Genomic DNA, 12116 nt, shown 5'->3' with positions numbered 1-12116 from the left:
TCAACCTCGTGCATATGCATACGGTGATACATTGTTATATTTCCGGGCTAGCGGGCCAAGTTTCAGCCTGGTAGCTATCTTGTATCATCCGATAATATCAGGATATCGGCCACCAAACGAGAGGAACGCAAGTTGAAACGCCAGTCCGGACCCCTAGCACAGTATATCAGAACACCAAACTCCCGCCGAGTGTTCTAAAAGATAAGAAAGTATGGAATTCGTATAGCCCGCCGTAGGGTAGTTTATGAGTCAAGTCCACTGACCCAGTGCGTGAGTCACTGCCGGTCTAATAGAGCCCCATGCGGTTGCCCCAGCCATCGGTACGCGGATTGACCACAATCCGATATGGGAACGGGTTGGAGTCGCTGGTCGTAATGGGTGGTATATGGTCTTTGTCGCGGTTGACGACAGTCAGGATCTTCAATGCTGCTTTCTGAAGCATGTTTCCCATAGCCTTGCGGACTTTCGCTCGCTCTGTTTGGAGATGGTCAGACCGGTGGACATAAACATACCTCCCATCATAAAGGAGCAGTCAAGGATAACAAAGCACGCAATATATCGCGCCAAGTACGTACCGGACTCGGTGCGGGGTGTGGCAATGGTCACATCCAGCGTCCAAATCTCCCAGCATACCTCCTCCTCGCCCTTTCCAGCTAATCCGCCAAACCACAAGCCCGACCGACGCCGCTTCTTCTCATAGAACTCTACGGCGATCCGTCCACGCACTCCCCCACCGCCCCCACCTACCTTGCCATCCTGCGCCCCGGCGGCTGAGCTGAGGTGCTGACGGACCAAGGCGTTCACGCGGGACTCGATGAGGGTCTCCAGGTCTGCATCATTGATAGCGGGGAGGGTCAGGTCCAATACATCGAAGGTGACGGGCCGAATGGAGGGGAAGAAGCGGTGGAAGAAGATGAGGTTCAGGACGCCTGCGAGGGTGGCGAGTTAGCACTTAGTCACGGAATGACTCCCCGGCACTCGATCAGCGGCACAGATCGAATTGAAGCACAAAGCACACCTTTCAGCACATCGCGGACCGTGGTGGTGTCGGCGAAGATCTCCAGGAAGTACTCTGGAGGGGTTTTGCGGGGCTCCATCCCCGCCCGCAGAGGAAACGGCCCAGCGCGGTGGGCCGGGTGTTTCAGGAAGACCTGGGGGAAAGGGGGTTCACAGGAGCAGGGCAACTGATGGGCTGCTGGTTGGAGTGAGCGAGGTCATGGAGGGGTTGCAGGCGGGCAGCCAAGAGGGAGGGGATGATGGAACGATGCTCGATGTTCGGCGCGGTTGTTATCGGCGATCGGACGGGGCCGAATGACGCTTATCGGCTTATCATTGGCTGGGGCCGCGGAGGGATTTGATGGTCGCAGAGAGGAAGGCACGAGAAATATAGGACTATAGGACGGGGGAATCTGGAATATGACCGCGGGACCTTGACCGCTGTGACTGTTTTCGAGACGAAAGGAAGGGCAGCGGAGTGTGCCAAAGCGACTGGGTTGGTGCGGGATGGCCGGTTGCGCCGAATCCGGGGGGTCTGGATGACTACTGTAGTTGAATATGGTTACGTTAACGATGTAAGAGTTGGCTGTAGACAAGAATAGGACAATAAGCATTGTTGGTAGAGTCAGTAGGGACAGGAAGATCTGTCGATTGTGTCTGCCGCTCTGAAGGCCACTGCAAACCATTCTATCGCCGTTCAGCTGCATGTCATTTCCTGCAGTCCACCGTCCAGCTCAGCTAGCCGAGGCCGCAACTGGGGACGGTTCCCCGGCCACCGCGATCTGCGCCCGAGGCCTTCTCCCACCTCCATCCCCCATTCAGTGTGTATATCATGATCCCCGCTTTTTGACACCCTCGTCGTCCCGAACAAAGTCTCTCCAAATACCCTCATCATGATCGGTGCCGCTAGGCGCTGGTTCCGGCGCAATCGCAAAGGCCTTGCGATCGGGGCTGGTGTGCTGGGAGCTGGCTACCTGGCCGGGCAATATGTGCTGTCCAAGATCTCCGAGGCACGCGAGCGCATGAGCAGCGACCGAATAGCCCGCGAGAAGTATGTCCTCCCATCTGCTTTCCCTTCACAATGTAATTCTTCCTTGCCGTCCTATCCGTCGTCGGCTGGCACGCGAGCTTGTGATGACAGGCTCAACTCAAACAAAGCTCCGAGTCCGAGTGGCTAACAACGATGGCTCTAGTTTGCGGCGACGATTCGAGCAGAACCAGACCGATTGTACCTATACCGTCCTTGCATTGCTGCCCACTGCCACGGATAATATTATCGAAGCGCTCCCCGTCGAGGAGCTGACGAAGGAGCTCCAGAAGAAGCGGGCAGAGAGGCTGGCGCGGCTCAATGCCGGGGAGGCAGCGGGCTCGGACATGACTTCCGTATCACCTAGCGTCACCCAGGAGGATCGGAAGAGCCTGCCGAGCTTGCAGAGTGAAGACTATGTGCACGCGAGCCAGCTGGGGGAGTCTGTGAACCCGGAAGACCAGTCCCAGCCGAAACGGAACAAGACGCAGTTGTGGAACGAGGTTAAGATCACATGTATGCTTATCCACCGCCCGAGCTCCGGTGGTATACCTGTTAGGATGTGAGTGTCGACCGCTAACACCTCTTAGCCATCACCCGATCCTTTACCCTTATCTACACCCTCTCGCTGCTCACCATCTTCACCCGCATCCAACTCAACCTCCTCGGCCGTCGCAACTACCTTTCCAGCGTTATCTCTCTCGCTAAACCCCCAGCCGACTCGACAATCAGCTTGGAGGACCACGATGATGAGCTTACTCAGACCCTGGGGGATGACTTCGAGACCAACCGACGGTATCTGGCTTTTAGCTGGTGGCTGTTGCACCGTGGATGGAAGGAGTTGATTGCACGGGTTCAGCCTGCTGTGGAGGAGGTCTTTGGGCCTCTCAACCCGCGTGAAGACATCACTCTGTCCAAGCTGTCCGAGTTGACTCTTCAAATCCGCAGGAAGGTTGAAGGAAACACCGAAGAGGAGCGACGGTAAGACGATCTCACAGGTTCTAATAGCATCGCCTTCAGGTAGCTGACAATTCACCTTTATCAGGTCCAAGAAGTGGCTATCGTGCTTGCTACCCCCGACAGAGGAGGAGGAAGATGTTCTGCGCGAGTCGGGTGTGGAGGGAGTGGCGGATCCATCATCCTCGCAGACTGCCTCGAAGCTGCGCCATCTTCTTGACGAGACAGCTGATCTTATCGATTCTCCGTCCTTCTCCTTCATCCTCACCCTCCTCAACAATGAAGGCTTCTCGACGCTTGTCGACGCGAAATGCGCCAGCGAGGCCTTCAAGGCACCCGACTCGGCTCCTGTGACAGTGCCGCAGTCATTTGACTCTATGGCTACCGTTGTCCCTGCTTCATCCGAGCGCAAAAGCAAGCTTGCCAACCTTCTGGCTGTAATGGCTCGCCAGGCTCATGTGATTGGCAATGGCACTCATCCTCCCAACGAGTATCTGGTTGGCATGGATCAGAATGTGCGCGAGCTGGAGGCATTCTCGGCTGTGATTTACAGCTCAAACTTTGAACTTGAGCTCCTGGGTCGCAAAAAATCCACTGCCGCCGAGAACGAAGACTCGACAGAGTTCGAGTCCGGTTCGTCCTCATTCGCGGATGTGATGGTCGAGAAGGAGGCCACGGCAGAACCTGGCGAGGGCATCTCCCAGAGCTTTCCTGTCCTTGTCGATCTCGATGAACAGGAAGCTGGACCTGAAAATTCTGCCGGCGAAGAGCAGCTGACTCAACAATCACCCCCGGTGGCTACGGCAGACTCTGCTTTCGAGCGGGCCTGGGGCAAGGCCGTTGACGATGGAAAGCGCTCTTCAGAGACGGAGGACCAGGCCGCTGTTTAAAGCTCTCACGGGCAGTCTCTGTTACACTTCTTGCCAATACCCTTGTTCTGCATCTATGTTGTCTCGTCGCTGGGCGCTGCTATTGTCAGACTATGAGACAGGTGCTAATGATTATATGTCTATATCATATTGGTAGACCCAATTTTCCTCCCCTGTCACTATAAACAATTTGAGAATATCCAATCTATACAAAGTACTACTATACGTAAGTTTGAAGCATTGCTTTGTGCTGAACAGCCAGAAATGCTTTCACATTCATTGCACACGCCTGCCGTTCTTAATCGCCCTCTAGTCCACAAAATACTCTCCATCAATCTTCCCAGTCCTTCAATTACAAATCCAACTACTTTGCCAGCTGGGAGTTCTATACCCTGGTACAAGCACAAGGCACTGAATTCGTTGAGTATTCCTTCAAATTTAACACTTCATATTCCGGCGCAGCCGCTTCCTACTTTCTCGGATACAGCTTTGAAGTGAATTCTACGAATCATTGTCTAAAAGACGTCTCATCATCCTGGTTAAGATCTGGATCGACCGATTGGTGTATTTTTGAAGGTGCCGGCTTTCCTTTTCAAACGATTGGGACGGAGAAACCTTGACCAGCCCATGTGCAAGAGGTGGTATTTAAGTGATAACAGAGCCATATTACCAAGAGGTCATCCCTGAATAAGTCTAGTGGTAACAGGTAGTTTGTGAGCAGAATTTTAGCAGGATATCTCAATTGTAAATAATGACTGTAGGGGCTATTATTTTCCTGAGTCTGTGCGCTAACCGTGGATGGGTGAGACTTCGATGGTACGTTGTTCGGGAGGAGTCCCCGAGGATCTGAAAGAATTTGATATCGCTCTAATGGGATATTCGTTCTTTTGATGATAGGCGTTCTTTGCATCCGCGCGTTTCCGATCCGGCGGCATAACAGGGTCGGGGGGGACAACCGAGATAAACCTTCGTGCCCCGCCATTGAAGATAGCTCCGAATGAGGACGCCGAAATTGCTTGTGGCTAGGATGAGTGCTTGAGGGGCCAGCGTATTATGATCCTTGGGACGCCCGTATCCGTGTTGTTCCCTGGAGCAAATCGCACAATCCATATTTGGCTAAGTTACAGAGTAACGGCCCCTCTTTAGTTGTATTTGTCAGATCTCCCCGATAACATATCGAACCGCTCGCCGTAAATTGCGACAGGTCCCTATAAAATTCGGCAGAGCGCCTGCATCTCAAAGGCGACCTTTGTGTTCATATCTACGCTTAACGGTATATTGAACCAGATTTTACCCTTGGAACTGAAACAAATATTTGACCGCGTACTAGGCATTACCCTTCTCAGCAAAGTCCTTCACCTAAGGGGCCTACTTCTCCATCATCTCACTTTTGTCGTCCGAAATGCCAGCCGCTCCTATCGTGCTACCTCGTCCTGGAACGGCCAAGGTCCACGACCTACCGCGGCCCATCCAGGCACCATCTGAAGCAGATTTTGTCGCAACCTTCGGCCAACTGCTGCCACCAGCATCTTTTCTGCAGACATCATATGGCAGAGCCGCCTATTACGAGCTGCCAGTCTCGTCTCTAGCACCCACGGATACCCCAAGTCCGATCTCTCGTGTGGTTTTCGTGCACGGCGTCCAGACGTCCGCGATCGGCATACAGCCATTGGCAAGCGCGCTATCTTCGCGTTTTCCACATGCCCAATGTGTCCTTGTTGACCTGTGGGGCCATGGACTGACAGACACTCCGACTGTGCCTTACGAGCCGGCGCTCTTTCATTCGTTATTAGAGGCATTACTGGTACAGCTTGAGTGGAAAGACGCCCACTTTATTGGCTATTCCTTTGGCGGGTCGACGACAGCCACGTTCGCAGCTGCACACCCTGAACGGGTTGCATCTATGGTTCTGGTGGCACCCGCTGGTCTGGTTCGTTCGAGTCAATTTGACGACTTGCAAAATGAATACTTGCGTGGTGGCGAGGGGTTGGAGGAGCAGGCGCGAGCCTGGATCTTGGAGTACCTGGAAGGAGGTCAGTTGATTGTCCCTTCAGATTGGAAAGAAAGGGTTGGGCAAGGCAAAGTTGTTGCAGAAGCGGTTCGTGACTGGCAGATGAGGGAGCATGAAGGACACGCAGCGAGCGTCGTGGCTATCTTCAGGGATGGTGGAGTCCTAGATAAACATGGTGAGTTTGCCGAAGCAGCCAAAACGGGAATAAAAAATCTCAGTATCCTTGGAGAGCTCGACGGAGTATGCAGCGTCGAAGATCTGCACGGGGTTGGAATGCACAACGTTGTTGTCATTCCGCAGGTTGGACATGCAGTTGTGAGAGAAAGGGTGCCAGAGGTCGCTAGTCTGATCGGGGATTTCTGGGACAAGCTCGATTCTTAGATAGCCGCGATAGATACACCCCTCTCTTCAATTAGCAAACATAGACTGTGCTGGCAGTTGTTGTTCTTAGTCCTTCCTGCTCTTTGCACACGAAGGTCTGTATGTCTATATCGTTTGAGAATCAACAGGACAATGCATAGAGTATATTACACCACGTCAGTCGTGTACGTTTAATGGTCATGAAACGACATAAAGCATAAGAATTTTATAGTAAGCAAGGTTGTTAATTTCCGTTGGGCAGGGAAATGACGGTATGGACTCATAATGAAGTCCATGGAGCACTTCAGGTTTAGCGAGTATTTGGCCCTACTTTTGCGCGACAGATCCTTTGATATCTAGTTGGACTGAAATAATTATTATGCGGCAAGGTTGATGATTTGAGGCCCGGGCCGCAAACTCGAGATGAAGAACAGATAAGCGTGCTGCTATTCCCAAGCCAAGTTACGCCGTTGATGCTATGTTGCAGGAATAAGTTCATAGATAATAATATGGTATTTGAAGTCCTTGGGCATGATAGCCGTATGAAACATCAGGATCTTGTCAAATTTTGCCAGGCTCGTGGACCCTTTGTTCTCCCGTGCGAAGCTCTTCGCCGCCCCCCGCCAATCTCGGAAGCGCCCCCACAGGTTCTTCGGGCCAAGTCAAAAATAGATATCGTTCCTCATTCGCTGAGCAACACACCTGGTTGGATGGATTGCAAGGAGTACAGCATGCTGACACCAGGTGTGCATTGCCTCCCATTAGGCTATGTATGTAGCTAGGCTCCGCGCGTCACGGTTGGACCCTGGACTATCCAGGATGGCGAATCAGAGAACCTCACACCGGAGAAGAGGGTGGCCTAGTCCATTTGCTCGTTCATTGTCATCAAATAATTATTTCCTTTCATGACAATCTCGTTTCAGCCCCAGGATATTCCTTTCTCGCCAACACAGCCCCAAAAGATCGACAGTCCCTGCATAGAAAGGGGCGACCAAGCCTTAGGCCCCGGAGCCTGGGGCCGGACCCTGAAAAGCATCATTTAGTTGGAATGGCTAAAATCGGGGTCCATGGGATAAACCAGAGTTGAAGAACAACTATCGTACGTCTGATCTTCATTTTGCATGATCAGTAACCGGCCTTCCGAATTCGAGAGCGTCCGATGCCAATAAAATTGTTGTAGGTTAGATGGTCATCATCAGTCTTGGTCACAGTCTAACTTTAGCAGTTTATAATACAGTGACGAGGAGTCTGTGGAGCCGCAAAAATATCCTTAGATAGAAACAAGGCTCAGACCCCTGGGGCTGGGGCCAACAATGAACAGGATCTGGAGCATATAAGATGCTATGTATCAGACAGGCCCGCCTTTATTTTCTAGCAATCTACATCCTCAAAACACTCACAATGCTTGCTCTACTGACTTGCTCTTTTCTCACCATGGGGATAACGTTTGCTATGTCTGAATCCTGTGTAGGATGTACGCCCCTTCAGGTCACGATACCCGCGTCCACTCCTGCTGTCGCCGTTCCAGCCGACTTCTTCGGCTTCGGGTTTGAGTCTGGGCTTCTTCCACATTACGATAACGAGTTCTCAAACAATACTGTGAATTCTATTCAATCGCGCATGCTCAAGCCGATGGTCATTCGAGTGGGTGGTACAAGTGGCGATCATATTACTTTCAAGGAAGACCAAAAGGTGGCCTCTGATTGCCACTCAAAGAAGATCTGCAACAGCTTGGACACCTACACTGTAGGACCGGACTATTTCAATGCTTTGCGAAACTTTCAAGCTTCCCATTGGTCTATTCAGGCACCCATGGGGGATGAGATGAACATCGAGGACACCATGGATTTCCTGCAGCAGGCATGGGGTGCTGCAACAAATGAAGGAACAGATAGGGATCGGGTGGCTGCTATTGCACTGGGCAATGAACCAAACTGGTACAAGAAATATGGCATCGAAGGATATATCGAGCGGTCGCAAATGATTGAAAATCGAGTCACCGAGCGCTTTTCCTTGAAAGGCGAGGAAGCTCGAATTTTCCAGACAGGGGAGATAGCGGCTGAGGTGGCTAGCAAAAAGGATTCGCCTAGCAAGTTCACACTGTGAGTGCATCCCGGCTTATGCTAGTGTTTCGAATATGCTGACAACCCTCTGAAGTATGGATCTTCTCACCACTCTTTTTAAGGGGGAGCACAGTCAAGTCAAGTATGCCGCTGAGCATTACTATCAAGTGATCGGTCAAAAGGGCGGTCATAACTATACCACATCTGATCTGCAAGGTGAATTAGTCAAGGAGACTGGATTAAGATAACCATGCTGACTTGCGTTGCTGACTAGACACTCTTATGAATCACTTCGCCATCCGTGATAAACTTGCCTCCTACGTTAATGATGCCAACCCCCTGAGTATCAAGGACAAGTCTATCCCTCTAGTAATTTCTGAGGCAGGGTCCGCCATCGGACACACTGCACTTGACTTTGCAGGGGGTTTTGGTGCTGCCATTTGGGCAGTCGACTTTCATCTAGCCGCCATGTCCCATGGTATAAAGCGGGTTTGCAATACGCATGGACCAGACGCCATGCATGCTTGGTGGCTGCCTGACGATACAAGCAGGTACACGAATAGCCCAGCAGTTCAAGGGATTTTCCCAGCGGCTGCCTACATTGCCGACTTTGTTGGCAAGGATGGTAAACTCGGAAAGGTCCGAGAGATCGACCTTAATAATGAGTTTTTCAGTGGGTATGTCATGTATGATCTGGAGTCCAGCAAGCCGATACGTATTGCCTTGATCAACTTGCGCCAATTTGAGACAGGACCAGCGGTTCGTCCAAGGTTTGTCGCTACGGTCGATGTTGGCACAGGTGTGAAGTCAGCTGTTGTTCACCGCATGCAGTCCGAATATGGTGCATCTGCTCGTGGATTTGACATTGGTGGACCACAGGAGAATGTGACTTGGGATGGTGAACAATGGAGCTACAAGGTAGAAACCGACAAGGGTAAGGGCCATATGCTTCCTGGGTACAAGGAGGAGCGTCTGAGCGTCAACAACATCGGACAAATCGAAGTCAATGTCTGGGACACGGAAGCTGTGATCGTCTCTTTGCAATGACGTGGATGTGTTGTATTATATCTTAATATATATTGTTATCTCGACCTTCCTTCTTTTCCATTACATACGTGAATCAGCGTAGGCTTCTGATACCAGTAGCATGTCTTTTGGTCGCGATTCAGATACAAATGCATTGCGAGCAATGGATGATACCTTTTTGTCCTCTACATGCTGACCGCAATCTTTTTTGGTGCTTATTTCGTCACCTCGGTTTCATCAACGACCAAATCTGCCTTGCCGCTACCTTCACCACTGTTTTTAGGAAGGGATTGCTCCTCATCCCCAGTCGGGCTCCAAGTGGCGTCACTCTTGGCATTCTCAACGGGCGTATGGCTTTTGACGACAATCCACGTGGGCACCACAGCGAGACCTGGTTACGTATATTGAATTAATATTATCTTCCATCCCACCTAAATTTTTTTGTCACTTACCGAGGAGAATTGTGCTGACCGCCAGAGGAACGCGTCCACCATACCACTCCCGGGTGTTGAGGCCATACGAAACTGCTTGAGCAAAACTCTCTTGGCCGCGCAGAACACCGGACAGGCGTGCTTTATATCATTAGCAATGCAACCAAGCACTACGGATGGCCTGAAAACATACAAAGCTCGGAAATATTGTCAGTCATCGTCGAAAGCATATAATAGAGCCAATTTTGAAGTGTTTGCTGAGAGAATTCTGTAAAATGCTATTAGTAAAAATGCCAGCTTTCGCTGCAAAGAAATGAGGAATCATACGCCAAAGAACAACGACAAACATCCCCTTAACAAATCCTTTATCGGACCAGTCATATAATGGAGGATTTGCCGTATATTGCTCCTGAACTACCCAGCCATAGACCCAGGAAACAATATGGACAGCAATCACATAATAAAAGCTAGAACGAAAGCCGAATTAGCTCATGCGTTGAAAAGTCACGACAGCACGGGGACTTACCCGTAAGTAATGCGAAGCTTTACAGAAAGTCCTTTATAATCCAGGAACCGACTGATAAGCCAAGATGAGAAAAGGGCCGCGAGATACGCTAGAGACAGAAATTAGAAAGGTGCAACTTTCGTTGAACGACAAAACTTACCGACAAGACCAATTAGGGCTCGAGCGCGCACTCCGAAATAGTAGGTTTCAAAATCTAGACCGTCGGGTCAGACAATGGCACTGGTATGAAGAACCCTTTCGGCAGACTTACTGCCGGAATACTGATTGAAATAAGCTGCCCAAAACACGGGCAATAGTAAGAGAATCTGAAAATTAATCCAGATGAGTTTGATTTCCTCAGCAGGTAGACCAGAAGGAAACATACCTGTTTGCGAGCAGACACTCTCCAAAGCTCCGCAAATTCCGCCCGCCACGAGTCCAGTGCAACAACCTTGACTTTACTCCCGTCACCGCGCTGGACCTTCTCGGGGCGAGTCAGGAAGTATGCCAAAGGAACTGCTAGGCATTGCAACGCGACGAAAATGAGATAGGTCTCTGCGGGATTTATTAGACAGAGATCCACCATCTACCTATAAAATTGAACAACGTACCTGAACCGACCTTGCCCTTCTTCTTTGCAGCTGAAGAGCTTCGTTGGTGTCAGCTAGATTCCAGATTTCATATTTGACATCCAATAAAACTCACTGGTTCAATCCGAGAACAATAGCACTTCCAAGCAAAGGTCCACCTGTCCGAAACCAAAGCCAGATACTAGTAAAAATGAGCATTCTCTCAGTGCAAATTGCAAAATTAGCTCAGGTTGTTACTCACTTCATATACTGGCCTCTTTTCCCTGGTTCAGGGTACCCAAGTGCCACTGCGCCCTCAGAAGCCCAGAAGAGACCGGCCCTGCTTGCGTGAGTAACTTTCATCCATTGGTTGTATTATGAGTTTGGATCATTTCAACTCACGATAATCCACAAGCCACTGCTCCAACTAGCACAAACCATTCATTTCCCTATGGCCGTGCGTTAGTTATGGTCCATGGGCCTTGACAATGCGAAAACTAACATAGCGATTGTTCGTATATAATGCTGCTCTGTAAATGAAGCACGCTTGGTCAGATTGAGCCTTCTTATCCTAGTACACAGCCAACTTACGAGTATATCGGATAGCCAATAGCTCCCAAAAGCAAGGTCCAATTCATACCAATACGATTGGCAACCGGACCACCAAAGACACACAGAAATCCCACTGAAGGCACAGATTCAATCAGTAGACGTTTCAGATGCCAAATATGCTTGATGACATACTCAATCCAAAAACCAAAGCGTTGGCTGCATTGACCAAATATGGTGATTCCGCACCACCCGCTCCCAGAGAATTCATTGCATTCCATAGTCCTGGGGCTAGGAATCCGACACCTCCAATGACGAACGCATTGAAAAGCGTGCTTCGATGCCAAACGCGTTTTTCTGGCATCGTAGAAGCCTCCTCGGAGGATGCCGATGTGGGGATTGACTCGGTCATTCTGCTTTGTGTGGATATCTCAATTCCAGACTCAGTCCCTTGCAGCTCACAGAAACGAATACATCAACATAGAACAAAAGTCCCTGGTCGGACGGTTTTAATAGAACCGCCTTTTTAAGATTCTGCTGGTTTTTTACCATAAGACCATTCACGAGAACGATGGCGTGCTGAGGGACACAAGGGGAATGGTGTGCCGACGCATGTCACTATAGCATGTTAAGCTCCACCATTGGGCCCACGAGATAGAGCGCAGGCCAATGATATCTAGACCAAAACAGAAGCTAAATTATAGCTTTGCCTTGGCGCGTTTTTGGCATCGGTGCCTCATCGTCTCACTGCCG

General features: G+C 50.5%; 5 protein-coding genes across 5 annotated transcripts; 3 read left to right on the top strand and 2 right to left on the bottom strand.

Moving 5' to 3' along the window:
• Nucleotides 1-286: 286 nt before the first annotated feature.
• N7482_002504 (autophagy-related protein 101) lies at nt 287-1097 on the bottom strand (the record flags this gene model as incomplete). Its single annotated transcript, XM_056684629.1, has 3 exons — nt 287-474; nt 576-929; nt 1019-1097. The coding sequence occupies 3 exons, from the start codon at nt 1095-1097 to the stop codon at nt 287-289; spliced, it is 621 nt and encodes a 206-aa protein (XP_056548235.1).
• A 792-nt stretch (nt 1098-1889) lies between these two features.
• Nucleotides 1890-3870, top strand: N7482_002503 (peroxisomal biogenesis factor 3; the record flags this gene model as incomplete). Its single annotated transcript, XM_056684628.1, has 4 exons — nt 1890-2047; nt 2190-2539; nt 2614-3004; nt 3069-3870. 4 exons carry the CDS (start codon nt 1890-1892, stop codon nt 3868-3870), a joined length of 1701 nt encoding a protein of 566 aa, XP_056548234.1.
• A 1381-nt stretch (nt 3871-5251) lies between these two features.
• N7482_002502 (alpha/beta hydrolase) lies at nt 5252-6241 on the top strand (the record flags this gene model as incomplete). Its single annotated transcript, XM_056684627.1, has 1 exon — nt 5252-6241. One exon carries the CDS (start codon nt 5252-5254, stop codon nt 6239-6241), a length of 990 nt encoding a protein of 329 aa, XP_056548233.1.
• Nucleotides 6242-7621: 1380 nt separating this feature from the next.
• N7482_002501 (glycosyl hydrolase family 79 C-terminal domain-containing protein) lies at nt 7622-9330 on the top strand (the record flags this gene model as incomplete). The annotated part of the gene is made up of 3 exons (XM_056684626.1): nt 7622-8322; nt 8378-8499; nt 8558-9330. The coding sequence occupies 3 exons, from the start codon at nt 7622-7624 to the stop codon at nt 9328-9330; spliced, it is 1596 nt and encodes a 531-aa protein (XP_056548232.1).
• A 194-nt stretch (nt 9331-9524) lies between these two features.
• Nucleotides 9525-11775, bottom strand: N7482_002500 (uncharacterized protein; the record flags this gene model as incomplete). Its single annotated transcript, XM_056684625.1, has 15 exons — nt 9525-9700; nt 9762-9881; nt 9934-10008; nt 10068-10207; nt 10267-10354; nt 10406-10459; nt 10517-10571; nt 10631-10800; nt 10857-10894; nt 10951-11016; nt 11077-11154; nt 11217-11263; nt 11317-11344; nt 11406-11499; nt 11559-11775. The coding sequence occupies 15 exons, from the start codon at nt 11773-11775 to the stop codon at nt 9525-9527; spliced, it is 1446 nt and encodes a 481-aa protein (XP_056548231.1).
• Nucleotides 11776-12116: the final 341 nt, after the last annotated feature.

The sequence above is a fragment of the Penicillium canariense genome (genome assembly GCF_028826845.1).
Source record: "Penicillium canariense strain IBT 26290 chromosome Unknown utg000001l_segment0_segment0, whole genome shotgun sequence".
In the NCBI taxonomy this organism is placed as follows: Eukaryota; Fungi; Ascomycota; class Eurotiomycetes; order Eurotiales; family Aspergillaceae; genus Penicillium; species Penicillium canariense.
The sequence above is the reverse complement of the archived record's forward strand: the minus strand, read 5'-3'. Positions and strand labels throughout refer to the sequence as shown.